Source organism: Staurois parvus, unplaced genomic scaffold (genome assembly GCF_062004578.1).
Source record: "Staurois parvus isolate SC_StPar_1 unplaced genomic scaffold, SC_StPar_1.0 ptg000832l, whole genome shotgun sequence".
Taxonomy (NCBI): domain Eukaryota; kingdom Metazoa; phylum Chordata; class Amphibia; order Anura; family Ranidae; genus Staurois; species Staurois parvus.
In genome coordinates, this window is record NW_028318628.1 from 3,323,631 (window position 1) to 3,339,402 (window position 15,772).

Genomic DNA, 15,772 nt, shown 5'->3' on the forward strand with positions numbered 1-15,772 from the left:
CCATGTGTTGTAGGATTAGGGGAAACAGCCTATCACCCACCCCATGTGTTGTAGAATTAGGGGACACAGCCCATCACCCCATGTGTTGTAGAATAAGGGGACACAGCCCATCACCTCATCTGTTGTAGAATTAGGGGACACAGCCCATCACCCCATGTGTTGTAGAATTAGGGGACACAGCCCATCACCCCATCTGTTGTAGAATTAGGGGACACAGCCCATCACCTCATCTGTTGTAGAATTAGGGGACACCGCCCATCACCCCATGTGTAGTAGAATTAGGGGACACAGCTCATCACCCCATCTGTTGTAGAATTAGGGGACACCGCCCATCACCCCATCTGTTGTAGAATTAGGGAACACAGCTCATCACCCCATCTATTGTAGAACTAAGGGGACACAACCCATCACCCCAAATGTTGTAGAATCAGGGGACACAGCCCATCACTCCATCTGTTGTAGAATCAGGGGACACAGCCCATCACCCCAAATGTTGCAGAATCAGGGGACACAGCCCATCACTCCATCTGCTGAAGGCTTAGGGGACACAGCCCATCACCCCATCTGTTGTAGAATCAGGGGAACAGCCCATCACCCCATCATGACTACACGATCACCTAATCCTATGATCCCCATTCTAATAAAATGTAACATCTTGTGGATTGTGTCACATCCCTCCTGTACTGCAGCTCCTGTCAGCTGTCACTGTGCCCCCTGTGCTGTGTACATTGTCCCGGCTGATCTGTGTCCTGCGATCACCATCCATCCATCCAGCTTCCATTGCAGTCCATTGGCTGAGTGCTCCATGCAGTCTTTTCTGTGTGTCGGTGATGGAGCTCCTCTCCTCCCTCCCCATTGGATAGAGATGAGTGTCTTCCATGTAGAATGTGATTGTACTATGTATGGTGGAAGGCGATCCCGGGCTGGTGCCCCCCGGCCATCCCCTGCCTAGTACCCCCATCCATCCATCCCTCCATCCATCCCCCGCAGTGTGGCTCCTCTCTCACCCCCACTCTCTCTCTCTCTCCTCTTCTCTCTATTAGATGCAGTCTCTCCGCTCCTCCCCCTCTCCTGCTCATGTTGTGTCTCCGGTTCCTGAGCTCCCGGAGCGGACCGGACCCCCCTCACCCAGCCCCCCCCAGGGGCCCCCGAGGGACCTCGGGGCTCCCCGCAAATCCCGCTCTCCCGGGGGAGACCCAGGCACCCCGGAGCAAGGAGGACGATCCCCCCAGAGAGGCGCAAGACACCCCGACATCGCAGACTCCCCGGAGCCCCGCATCGCAGACATCTCCAACGGGGAAGACGACAAGAGCCCCCCCTCCTCCTCAAACACCCCCATCCGGAACTCCCCCACCGAACCCCCTGGAGGAGACCCCCCCGGATCGGAGAGACACCCCCCCGGATCGGACAGAGACCCACCCGGCCGGCGGATGGAAGAGACAGCGGTGAACGCGGTGATCATCAGGATCGGAATCCCGGACCTGCAACAGACGGTGAGCGAGCCGGGCTCTCCGGACATGGCACCGCACACACCTGCACTGCATTCACACACCTGCACTGCATTCACACACCTGTACTGCATTCACACACCTGTACTGCATTCACACACCTGGACACATTGGCACCATATATTATATATATGTATCTCGGGTACACAGACCCGCACTTCTCTCTGTACTAGGGAGGATACACTGTATACGGGGTACAGACAGATCCACATACATTGTCACCATAAACATATATATATATATATACCGGGAGATATTGTCACCATAAATATAGATCTATACACCGGGAGACATTGTCATCAGAATATATATCTATATACCGGGAGATATTGTCACCAAAAATGTATATCTATACACCGGCAGATATTGTCACCAGTACTGGACCTGGACATGTCACACCAGCCTGCACACTGTACACCTGTTCTGGGAGCCTGGGGCCATCCACATGTGTCATTCCAGACATACATCTACCAGACCTCGACTAAGATGGCTCTATATATCTATATCATCTATCTGCAGCTCTGTCTATTTATCTATCTATTGATCTCTACCTCTATCTTCATGTATGCATTAATTCTTCAAACTATCTATCTATCTATCTATCTATCTATCTATCTATCTATCTATCTATCTATCTATCTACTCATTCACCTCTCCATCTATCCTTCCATCCATCAATCCATCCACCCTACCATCTATTTATCCATTCATCCTTCAATTATAATCTATCTATCTATCTATCTATCTATCTATCTATCTATCTATCTATCTATCTATCTATCCACCTACCCTTTCACCTATCCATTCACCCCTCCATCCATCCATTAATCCATTCATCCTTCAATTATTATCTACTATCCATCTCTCCATTCAGCCTTTTATTCATCCATCCATCCATCCATCCATTTATTCATTCATTCATTCATATATCCTTCAATGATCTACCTATCCTTCTACTCTCTCTCTCTCTCTCTCTCTCTCTCTCTCTCTCTCTCTCTCTCTCTCCATTTTCTATCTAATGTATGATATGTCTGGACTCTCATTTTATATAAAATACCTCTGCTGGCTGGTATGAGCTTTTCCATGTTTTAGTGTATAAATATGTGATGGAAGATGTGAATATATTAGAGATTTTTGCATACATTGATGTCTGAGCCTATATTGTACATGTATGTGCTCCGTTTTCACATGTATTCAAGGTTCAATCTCATGTTGGTTGGGTTGGCTATGGCTAGCCGGGTGTTTGATTACAGAGGATTGGGGATTCTGTGCTGTGCATTTGCAGTGCCTGTCCTCATGCAAGTGCAGTAGTTAGCAGCAGCTGGCCAAGTTGTGTAGTAGACAGGATTGCTTTGCCAAGAAAGGGAATAGTGCAGTAGATGCCAGATCAGGATGGATCTCTTATATGTAATAGGAAGATATCTATAGAGAGTGTGCTTTACCTGTCCTTCAGTTGGGGTGTACATTGCACATGTGTAGAGGGGAAGCCTTTCTACATTCCTAGAGAAATGCAGTGCTGGAGATGACAGTGCATCAACGGCAGGCTGAGGACCATGGTTAACAATGGTTCTTGCATAAGATTGCAGTGCCTGAACACTGCATAGCTTACCTTGGAGCTGACAGTGCTTCACCCTGAGAGTGGAAATTTCAATTTATCGGATTTAAGATTATGCTTGTACCAGATCGTTGTTACAGTATAACAGTTCCAGTATGACATTGCAGCTGGCCTTGGGTTATGTTTCTTTAGAAAGCAGTTCTTCGCTCTGAAAGTCTGTGTCTTGCCATGGCACTACTCCATCATGTTTCTATAGGTGGCACTGCTTAATCATGTTTCTATAGGTGGCACTGCTCCATCATGGAACTGTACAGCTGTCCTTCTGTAGGAGCCCCTTACAATGAGCCACCACAGTGTCATAGGGCAGCATTGTTACAGCATCATGTTAGTAGTGGTAATGGCACTATTCAGAACAAAAGTTTGAATCCTGTAACAGTTATGAAAGCCAATAAAAACACAAGGATTTGAGTGCAAATGAGTGATCTTCGCCAAGGTTTACAGTAGAGCCTGAGATCAGGCTTGGCGATTACAAGGATGGTGGATATCTTGGAATGGTGCAGTTGTAGCAGAACTGCAGAATAATACATAGTGTAGCAAAGTGAATCTGTAGGCAAGTAATGTGTTACAACCCATTATCCTATAAAAAGTCATGTATGTCCTATTTTGTTCAGCACATACCACATCAGTGTGTAGGAAAATTGCCTTGTCTATGTGTTGGGATTGTGTTGAGCAAGGTTGCCCAGTGCATCCTAATGTGTATGGTGTAAATGGGCCCTGAAAGTAACTCAAATACCTGCTATGGCTGTTCAGAATGTGTCACCCTGCCACGCCACTTGAGGATGCCAATCTATAATATCTGCACAGAACCTTTTCTAAAAGCTCAATTTGTCAGAAGAGGTCAATGGAGGAATGCCGAGTGCATCGTGCAAGTGTCTCTCTATGCTGTACCCTCAAGGGTTCTCATTCTCCATGCTCAAGGTGCTTCAGAAAGCCCACAAAAAGGATCAAGGCCGCCACTTTTATGTGTTACAGGTTTTTTTTTCAAATTCTTCATTTAAGGTATCCAGCATTCATAAAGAAAAAATGGAATATACAGTAGAAATATTTATTACAAGTTTTTATACAGTGCCAGCAATTTACTCAGCACTTACTGTATATACTGTATATTCACTTCAGTCCCTGCCCTCAAGGAGCTTACAATCTAAGGTTCCTATCTTGCATACAAGGCTCAATTTAGACAGGAGCCAATTAAATTACCTCTTTAAAGTTTTAGCAGTGCTGAACTCCTATTTATCCTGTAACACTAGTTTGATAAGATGAGCTGTTGCCTGGCAACCAACTATGCCTCAGACTGTTCATAGGATGCAGACATAGGAGAGGAGGTGAAGACCCTCAGCATGCTATGCTTGATCAAGGCTCCAGTTTTCTTCAGTTTTTTAGTACAAATTAAAGTGTAAATAAACCCAACAATTTAACTGATTCCCAAAACAATTACATTCAAGGCATACCATTACTGTCACATTTGCTTGTGCTGTCAGCCAAACTGACAAGCCATCAAATAGCTGGTGTCATGACTGATCACAAGCAGCACCATGGCACCTGTAGATTAAACAGAGGCTAAAATGGCAGCTTCCTTGGCTGTAAAAGAGAGTTTAGTTCTGTTTTAACTGTTTCCTAAAACAGTTACATTCAAGGCATGCCATGAGGAATAACTGTCACGGTTGCTCGTGCTTGCAAGCAAATTGGCAATCCATCAAATGGCTGGTGTCATAACTGATAACATGTGTAGCACCATAGCAACAGAGGCTAAGATGACAGCTTGTTTGGCTTTAAGGGATAGTAAGGTTTAGTTCCGCTCTAACAGTAGAATCGAAGCCCCACTCCCACATACAAAGTAGGCTAGTTAGCAGCTCACATGTCCTTATTGTTGCTAGGTAATGAAAACTATCGGACGCTCACATCAACAGTTTTCATGCCCTAGCAACAAGGCAGGAAGTGGAGGTTGCCAACTAGAAGTTTTTCTAGCCAGGCTTCTGAGGGGACCCAAATGGCCTACAGGTAAAACAATAAAATGAATGAGCATTTTACAAAGCTGCACAGATTTTAACCCCTTAATGTCGGTGCCACCCGGCTCTTTAAGAGGTGTCTGATATCTGGAGGGGGGGCGTTCTGATCATGTGATCGCCTTGATTGGCTGTCACAGCAGTCACATGATCAGAAAGCTTCTGTTCGCAAGTGGAGGTCGAGAGCTTTCCGTTAGCCGCCAGTAGCTGTGCTGGGATGGTGCAGGCGTGCACTCTCGGCACAGCTCTGTTTATATTCTGGTATGCATACATACAGCCTCTGGGTGTTAAGACCTACCTGCTAAAAGGCTGCATATGCATACCGCCGGCGTCAAGACGTTAAATATCTAATGGGGTCCCTTGACTGCATTTTCTGAAAAGCTGAACTACTACCCCCACAATAGTAAAATCAGTTCTTATGTGCAGTAAAGCATGCTTGTTATACTCTCTTTAGAATCATAATCCTTAGGGCTTAATCCTCCACATTGTGTAAAAGGGCTGTTTGATCCTGTCTTCTCAGATCCAATCTATCCAATCTCTGCCCAATCCATCTGCTGATAATACAGAGCCTTAGGAGACACTTTGCACATGCACAGTTTGATGTGTATTTTTAGAGAGTTTCTTTTTTTTTATGGGAGGGTGCATGTGATCGGCACAGGACCAATCGGCGCTGTCCAGTGGGTCAGGGGTCATGGAGCCTCATAGGACAGTCAGAGGAGAATGAAAACTCCTCCTACAAGTTTTAACCAGTGCTCAGCTGGACACTAATAGAAGTCACAAGACTGCTCTAACTGCTGAAGAGAAAAGGTACTTAGCAGTTTATATTTACTAAAATAATTGCATTTCCATGTTGTGTGTACTGTGGGGGACCAGATATAGTGAATGCAGGGTCCTGGGTTTAGTAACACTTTAAGTTATACATTCAGTTTAGTGACAGAGTTGCTTTAATACACACATGAGCTGAATCTGGCAGCACTGATGTCATTACTTCAGCACTGCCTGATATAGTAAATGCAGGGTCCGGGGAGACCAGATATAGTGAATGCAGTGTCCGGGGAGACCAGATATAGTGAATGCAGGGTCCGGGGAGACCAGATATAGTGAATGCAGTGTCCGGGGAGACCAGATATAGTGAATGCAGGGTCCGGGGAGACCAGATATAGTGAATGCAGGGTCCTGGGTTTAGTAACACTTTAAGTTATACATTCAGTTTAGTGACAGAGTTGCTTTAATACACACATGCACTGAATCTGGCAGCACTGATGTCAATAATTCAGCACTGCCTGAAATAAAGGCTACATGAGGGACATTGAGGTGACTGGTCACCAGGAGCGGACTGACCATTCAAGCACTCAGGCACTGCCCGAGGGCCCAGTGTCAGTAGGGGGCCCCCTGAGATGTCCCTGGTACCTTTCATATGCTTTTTTGGGTGTGGTTTGAATGTGGGCAAGGACACAGAGGCCCCATGATCCCCTATTGCACGGGGGCCCCGTGAATTGTCAGTCCCCTGCTGGTCACTCTGCACCATGATCCCCTATTGCCCGGGGGCCCCATGAGTTGTCAGTGCCCTGCTGGTCACCCTGCACCTTGACAACAGGTGGAGGTGACTGGTCTTCTCAACAGTAAGTGCTTGGCTCCCATTCTCTGATGGCATATTTACAATGAAGGTTATAGAAAAAGGAAGTATGAGATGTACAATGCAAGAGCACCAGGTTTAAGCATAAGAAGTTCACTGCATTAGTATAAAATGCAATTGTTTCTGCTGGAGATGAGCTTTAATGCTTCATTGAAAGGTCACTGTGAAGTGGTTGTAAACTGTTACACATACCCAGTGAAGTGACTGGACTTAGGTGATTTTGATGAAACAAATCCTCCTACATAAGTTGTACCTGTCTATCTGCAGTCTTCTCCCCTCTACATCTGTTCAAAGTCCAGAATTTATACAGCTTGTCTGAGAGTTCACAAAAAAGGGGGCAGAGAACTGAAATTACTCACTGCAGAGCTCAGTGAGGAGAGCTCTGAGAGCTGATTGACGGGAAGGGACAGAGGGTTATTGTCATTTTGTATTTACTGTATTCACACTAATAATGTTTATACTTTTTAATTTGAGGCCACATGTGTCCATCTAGGCAGCTACTGTATGCGTTTGGTTAGTTTTCTTTTTGGTTCCCTAATTTTTTTCTTGTGGTAATATTATGCTGCAGAGACCACACCTATTTGCTGAGTTGGCATAGATTTTTTTTATTATCCTAAATTGTTGCCTTTTGTTATTTTTTGTAAGGGTCCCCCCCTCCACACAGCTCACAAGAACAGAGCTGAGGCTGTCAATCGGCTGGAGGTCCCTCTCCTGTCACCATTTTTCTTTTGGTGTTAGGAAAACTTGTCAGAAGTGATACATGCTGATAGCAGAGGAATGAAGCAGGAAACAGAAATGACACTTAGTGCTTTTAATTGAGACAAATAACCACTGTAGAGGGATATGCTTTGTTCATGTCTGAGGTTTACAACCACTTTAAAGCAGAACTAAACCCCTCGATTGAACTGTTCTTCACATCAGTTACATATACGGCATGCCGTGATTGATAACTGTCACAGTTAAAGTGTTACTAAACCCAGGAAGCTGCATTCACTATATCTGGTCTCCCACAATACACACAACATGGAAATGCAATTATTTTAGTAAATATAAACTGCTAAATACCTTTTCTTATCAGCAGTTAGAACAGTCTTCTATTAGTGTCCAGCAGAGCACATGTTAAAGCTTGTAAGAGAAGTTTTAATTCTGCTCTGGGAGGATGCAGAACCCCTGACCTCTGTCTGGTCAGTGCTGATTGGCCCTGTGCTGATCACATGCATTCTCCCAAGAAAAAATGAACCTATGAATACACACCAAACTGAGCATGTGCAGAGTGTCTCCACACAATATGTTTTATCAGGAGATAAGAGGGGGACACTGGAAGAAGGGGAGGATCAGAGAAGTCAGGATCAAACAGCCTTTTTTACACAATGCAGAGGATTAATCCCTCAGGTTCCACAGAAAGTATAACAAACATACGTTACTGCATATACAGACTGATTTTACTGTTGTGGGTTCAGTAACACTTTAAGTAAGGTATATAAATATATATTTTTTTCTTTCAACCAGCAGGTTGAACAGAAAAAAAACCTGACAGCCCCCACATACACACAAGCAATATGAATGCAGGGGTCTCCCCTGCCTATCTATTGTATTCTGACACCAGAACACACAGATCAGTTCTTCAGCCTTTGGCAGCAAGTGCTAATTGAATGCTGGCTTTCCAGTATGACCGTTCAACAGAAGCCGGTTGTTAGACTGGCTTCTGGTCAACTGACAGCGGTACACACATACCAAAATTCAGCAAGTTCCTGCTGAACCGGCCAAATTTTGGTACGTATACCCAGCTTTACTTGTGCTTTCGACTGAACTGTCAAGCCATCAAATGGCTGGTGTCCAGGGGCAAACTGACCATTTAGAAACTCGAGGGCCCGGGGTCAGTAGGGGGCTCCATGAGATGCCCCTCGTACCTTTTTCATAGGCTTTTTTGAGTTTGGGCAAGGACACAGGGGCCCCATGATCCCCAATTGCCCGGGGGCCCCGTGAGTTGTCAGTCTGCCCCTGCTGGTGTCATAACGGATCACATGTGCAGCACCAATGCAACTGCATATCAAACAGAGGCTAAGATCGCAGCTTCTTTACCTATAAAAGAAAGGAGGATTTAGTTCCACTTTATGTTCAGTCTTAGGATAAAGGCAGCATGTGCATGCCAAGCTTCCTGGCTCTAGTCTTTTCCTGGCTAGCATGTCCCCATTGGGAAGGTTAACCCTCGACCAGGGGCGGACTGACCATTTGGAAACTCGGGCACAGCCCGAGGGCCCGGGGTCAGTAGGGGGCCCCATGAGATGCCCCTGGTACCTTTTTCATAGGCTTTTTTGAGTTTGGGCAAGGACACAGCGGCCCCATGATCCCCTATTGCCCAGGGGCCCCATGAGTTGTCAGTTAGTTTTATATTTCTGTTTCTAATGTTAACACAGAATGACAGCAATATAAAACTAACAGTTTCTGACCCTTCTCCTCATTTGGGCCATAGTTCCATAACATGGCTTCACCATGGTTCGGTAGATGGCAGTGATTCTCCAGGTTGTAAGTGTGAAGCCATGATTGATTCTAATACTATAGATGCCATCCTGGTGTCATGGCTGGTAAAGCTTAAACATATTTAATAGTAGTGCATAATAATGATACTGTAGATGGCAGTGCTTCACTTAGAACTGCAGATTGCAGTGCTTCACTATGTACTTTGCATGGAAAATCATCCCTTTGACGCTTTAGAATTCAGTGATTTATTGCAGTGCTTTCAGCTGATTTGCTTTTTGCTTTTCCTGTTGCTAGGGTGAATTCATGTACTTTACAAGTGCTAAATATATACATTTCAGGAAAGCTATCTGTTATAGTTTACTAGTGGTGTATGATACAGATTTTGGTTCCACAATTGTAAATCTGTATACCTTTTTTGTGTAATGTGATTAAATTGGGAAGAGTGTTTGAAGCATGTTATAGGCACACAGGAGTATACAACATTTTTTAAAATTAAAAATCTTATTTTAATGAACAAGAATTTGGAAGAGTTCCTTTTCGGCAACCAGTTTTAGAAGAAATGAAGCAATATTTGGTATTTTTGTGGATTAGTGCAAATTGGTATCGTAGACTGGGAAACTTAGATTTGCTCCATCAAAAAGAATGATACAAGAAAGAAGTACTTATGTATGGAGGGTAAATGAGGTGATGACTACCTGTTGGCAAAAGTAACGAACATTAAATTATTAATCTATATAAATGTTTTCCTGGAAAATCCAGAGTGAAATTGTATTGGCATCTTTTACAGGTGCCCCTAACATTCCGTGAGCATAGCTGTCCTGTGGACCGATAATAATCAATTATTATTGATTTCGCTCACAGGTAACTCATAGTTTTCCATAAAAATCATAATGCTGGTATCATTCAGATGGTGTTTGACAGATAACTATCGAGAAACCCCATACATATTTACATATCAGCCATGTCTTTGTTCATGAGAACATCTACTATATGTTTGCATGTTTAGAATGACCATACCAGTAGTATGTGCAACTATTATGAATTCTTATTTGTGGGGGAAGATAGAGGTGCTCAGAAGATGTCTAGAAATAAGATATGGGGCACGTACCATTATTTCTCCATTCATGAAAAAGTCTCTCGTTTGCCTCCAGCCTTGCTGCATGCTTTTCAGCCTGTATGAAATTCTGGGTTTTGACCCTTCAACTTGACCCATTCTGATAATTACAACATACTCTGTTGCTGCTCTCCTTCCTACCTTTCTGATTACACCCATCTGATCTCCAGCTTTTGGTGAAGTTTAAAAGAGAAGTTTGGGATTTAAAAAAAACATAAAAACACAAACATTTATACTCACCTCGACCCATGACGACTGAGAACTGAATGACCAAAAACCACTGATCGCTTAGTTCTCAGTCTTCACTGAGCAGAAAATGGTGACTGTCAGTCTCTGGCTCTCTGCTCTGCTCTTCCGAGCTGTGGAGCGGACAGTAGCAGCTAACTCATGCTGACATTAAAGTCAGGATCTTTCCATAGCCTGGACTGGCTCTGTAATGTCAGGCAGCAGCGGGTTTTAGTTGAAATGGGTCACAGAAATGCAGAACAAAGTGCACTTCTGTGACCCACGAGAAAAGTAAGGCCAAAAGAGCTTTATCCCTATTTCTCCTTTAAATAGTTATTTTGGACCATGCTATAACTTTCACTACTAGACGTTCCCACTGTATGCACTGTATAAACTGTATATAGCGTCAGTTACATACAGTATACAACGTTGGGTTCCAGCAATGGCACTTCCCATTCTGCTCCAGGAACAAAATCGAGTTTGGCTGAGTGCTTCTCAGCCATTCAAAAGAAGCTTTGAATTCTATGAATAAATACAAGGCTTCCTCTGAATGGCCGAGGTGGAGAGGCAGGCAGATGACATCACAATCTTCAACTCCAAAGATTCAGAGGAAGCTTTGTATTAGTTCTTAGAATACAAAACTTGCTTTGAATGGCTGAGCAGCACTCAGTCCAATTCTATTTTGTTTCAGGAGTGGGATGGGAAGTCCCCATCTTACTCCTGGAACACAGCACTGTATAGCTGAGGCTATAGAGTTTTGTACTGACTTGTCATGTTGGAGGGTCTCAGGTTTTGCCTCTTCTTATGTCAGATTGGCTTTTTGGAAATACAGCATTCGCATTAGCTATACCAATTAAGAAATCAGAGATTTAAATTCATACTTGATGTTGTCAGCACTAAGATGGTGTACATTTTTGGTCATTTTGCATACCTGCATAAACTTTTCAGATATATGGGTCAATCACATTAAAATATAATAAAGAAATTCTTTAGGAGAGGTTACCTTCAATTAAAGCATATGTGGAAATGATAAGTAGAACCAGAGATACAGGCAGCTGAAGCTATTTGAAAATTTTGACTGTATAAGCCAAGCTTGGCCTCATCACTCCTGAATCACAAGCTTCCCAGGTAATCGATGAGTACCCTTAACACACTATAGGATCATTCTGGAGGTTTAGGCATTAGAGGGGGACAGGCCAAGGTTGACTTTTACAGGACTAGTCAGTTGTTATATGTCAATGGTTCTATTGATTATTTTGACCTGCACTTTGTCATCGGTTTGCATTGTTAAGGTTTGTGACAGGTGCCTTGGAAATTCAGAAATGTATTCAGTCTTAACCCTTCACCTTCAGACCTTATTGTTATTTCGATCAGCCTTTTTCAGCCAGGGATCCGTAGAACCCTAGGCTTCCTACAGAAGTTTCTAGAAGTTTATAGAGCTATGAGTAATTTCTGACCCTCAGGTATACTACCACTAACACCAATTAGCTATCTTTTTAGCTATTTGTAAGAGGGGAATTCTTCCCAATACCCACAAATCAACCAACTGCTTACTCAAATATGTAAGGTAGGCCTTCCTTTGAGCCCCATGTAGCCTATTGGCCAGGTAGCACACCTCTGAGATAACCTTACCTATCAGGAGACACTGGGGTCGATTTACTAAAGGCAAATTGATTGTTCACTTGGAAGGGAGGTTGCACTTTGCAAGGGAACTTGCCACAGAGCTTAGTGAATGTAGTGAAGTTTTACTTTGAAAAGAATACCCAATCATATAAAAGGAAAAAAACAGCATCTTTGGTTGAACATAGTTGGATGATGGAAGCAAGCAGAGCTTTAATAAGCTCTGGGGAAAATCCCTTTGCAAAGTGGATGGTCTGTTTGCCTTTAGTAAATTAACCCCATTGTGTGCAATAAAAAAACAGCCCAAGAATATAGCAAAGTTAGTATTAGATGGGGAGATCTTAGGTGATGGCACACGTGACATTTACACCAGTCACACTTGCAGCCTCTCCTCACTCTTTGAATCTTACTGCTCCCTAGATTGCAGCCAATTTCATATGCTCCCATGCACTGGTCATTTGGTCCCGTGACATCAGCAAACTATGGATGTTACTTTATTCATGGCAAGTAAAATTGACTGTCTTCTAAACATCAGAGGTCCAGGGGCAAAGGAAGTTGGATGCAGTCAGGGAACCATTGAAATTTGAACAGGGATGAGAATGCATGTACATCTGATGAACACATAGGGGTTTATTTACTAAAGCTGGAGAGTCCAAAATCAGACTCCCTTCTGCATAGAAACCAATCAGCTTCTAACCTCAGCTTGTTCAATGAAGCTTTGGCAATGAAACCTGGAAGCTGATTGGTTTCTATGCAGAAGGGAGTCTGATTTTGGACTCTCCAGCTTTAGTAAATAAACCCCATAATGTCATGCTTTGCTGGTTGTAAAATGTGTCCGGACAATTAAATACCACGTGAATATGTGATATGCTTTTGTGAATGGAGCCTTAAGCTGGTTCTTTGGGTAAGTATTTGGGGGGACTGAGGTTGGGAGATGCATGAAGAAGGTTTTTTGTTTACCTCAATGCACAGAATGGTAAAAAAAACCTTGTACCCTTAGAACCACTTTAACAATGCCAGGAGGTAAGCAGATGAGTAAACATGTTGCTTTACTCTGCATGGGCAAAGCACAGGTTCCCTTTAAAGTCACAGCTTGCAAAGGATGGAATTCTCTTATAAATCACGATGATATAACATGATTATCAAACATGAGCATAACATGATCATTCTGCACCTGGTTTAATTTCTGGTATTTCGAAGAACTAATACTGACATTTGGTCACAGCATGCAATATATAATAATTATTGTCTTGCAGGTGGTTATTATTATTGAACAGAAGACAAGTTATCCTTACAAATGGGAATGAATGTAAAAACCTTGTAGCCATTCAGCAGAGCAAGGGATACAGAAAAGCTAGCAACAAGGCAGGCCCGAGGTGTGCGGGAGGGTTATAAGAACTGCAGGATGCTTAGTGCACATAACAATTCCATACACATTATGCTGCCAGATATATTGTAACTGCTATTCAGCAAGTATAGCAAACTAACATCAGCAGCCATTCATCTCACAGGCCACAGTCGGGGAAAGCTTACTTGTAAGTATCAGAGGACTTGTAATCTACCCCTGTAAAGCAAATCTTGACAGAAGCATCATATTTTTCACAATGGGGGAAGAATAGCTTCTTCTATTGCTCTCATCATTAAAGCACTAGTATATGGATTGGGAATTTGTTGTCTTCCAAATCTCTATAAGCTTACAGCACTATGAATAAGCATTTTATCACTGTTAGGCAGGTGAACTATTAGAAAATGTTCTAGGTGTTTACTTATAGATCATTGGAAGGCATACCTGTAATATACAAAGAAGTGTTAATGGTCCATTTTATTATTATACAATGATAAAACATGATTCCATGCTAAATACTTAAACAGGCACTTAGCATTGGTTCAATAGCAGTCAAATGACATAGGCGACATGTTCATATACTGTTTAGTACGGTATTTATTATATGAGCAGGACTAAAGGTAGGCAAGCAAGAGCCAGTATTTTTAAGTAATGTTGCAGATTTTAATGATGCTTCTGAGTATCATTCCCTATTGAGTCTCATGCAGGGGTCTGCACTCATTATCATACAGAGAGGTTTCCACATGGGAAAATCTCTGCACCACAAGCACTAATTGTTCTGTTCTCTATTGAAAAAAAGGGAATAAAAGCTTGACCGTTACATCCGCTCAGCAGGCCAGTCGGGGATAAGATTGTGGTTGGTCCCAGTGATCTGGTGTTGCTAGTGAAGACAGACGGGTCCTTTAGTTCTTGCTTAATCAGTGTGATGTCTGCCTTTGACCACCCTTATGCTATAATTATGGTTCTTGTTTATACTTCAACCCAAAATCATCAGGTTTCAGGTTGATCAGTAATCAGTAATCTCAACCTGTTCAACATTTTGACTGTTCAACAAATTTGCCTTTGTTGGGAGGTCATTACTCAGAAGCTGGTTTGTCCAACCTTTATGCGTAAAAGAAACTACTTAGTACTGTCACAGTTACTGACCTACTCTCCAGCACTGGTGCCTCCTCGTTCTCCCATGGCTGTGCGCATTCAAGGCTTTGCCCAGAGTGTCACAACCACTTCACATGATATGTTAAATGACAGTTACCTCTGTTTAAACGTAAACATGATGCGCTTTTACTGCTCGAACATAGTGTCTAAACATTCTGGTCTCCACTGCATCTGCAGCCCAGACACTGCTGCACTTGCAACCTATATCCCTGCTGCACCCCAGTCTGGTCAGGAGGACGTGACACCCATGGTTGCCAAAAAAGAATGTAAAATTTTGATTAGCCTGACCACAGAACAGTTTTCCACTTTGCAACATACCATTTTAAGTGAGCATTTGCCCAGAGAAGATGCCAGCGTTTCTGGATCATGTTTAGATATGGCTGCTTTTTTGCATGACAGAGCTTTACCTTGTATTTTTGGATGGTACAGCAAACTGTGTTCACAGACAGTGATTTTGTAAGTATTCCTGAGCTCATCCAGTGATGACCATTACAGAATAATGTCTGTTTTTACTGCAGTGCCACCTGAGGGCCCGAAGATCCAATACTGCACTTCAGACTTGTCCCTTGCACACTGTTCTGTGGTCAGATGAATTAAAATTTTACATTCTTTTTTGGCAACGATGGGTGCTGTGTCCTCTGGACTAAAGAGGAGAGAGACCTTCTGACTTGTTATCGGTGCTCAGTTCAAAAGCTTGCATCTCTGATGGTCTAGTGGTGCAAAGGCACCGTAAATGCTAAAGGATATATCCAGGTTTTAGAGCAGCAAATGCTCTCATCCAGACAATGTCTTTTCCAGGAACAGCCTTGCACATTTCAGATGCACAATTCTAAATGCATCTTTGTAGGAGAGTTCGGGTGCTTAACTGTCCTGCCTGCAACTTGAAATATTTGGTGTATGCTGAAACAATAAATATTACAAAGAAGACCAAGGACTGTTAAGCAGTTAGAATCCTATATCAGGCAAGAATGGGACAATATTCCTCTACCAAAACTCCAGCAACTGGTCTCAGTTCCCAGATGTTTATAGAGTGTTGTTAAGAGAAGAGGGAATGCTAGGCCATGGTAAAC

General features: G+C 43.2%; 1 protein-coding gene across 3 annotated transcripts in view; it reads left to right on the plus strand.

Moving 5' to 3' along the window:
* SHANK3 (SH3 and multiple ankyrin repeat domains 3) overlaps positions 1-15,772 on the plus strand; it is a 464,876-nt gene that overhangs the window by 58,042 nt on the left and 391,062 nt on the right. Inside the window, exon 2 of one of the 3 annotated variants that reach the window (XM_089655308.1) lies at positions 1,044-1,493. In XM_089655308.1, coding sequence (XP_089511434.1) covers positions 1,044-1,493 — 450 coding nt within the window. Of the gene's footprint in view, positions 1-716; positions 1,494-15,772 lie in introns of those variants that run through there. The other 2 variants (XM_089655310.1, XM_089655309.1) reach the window with 2 other exon arrangements.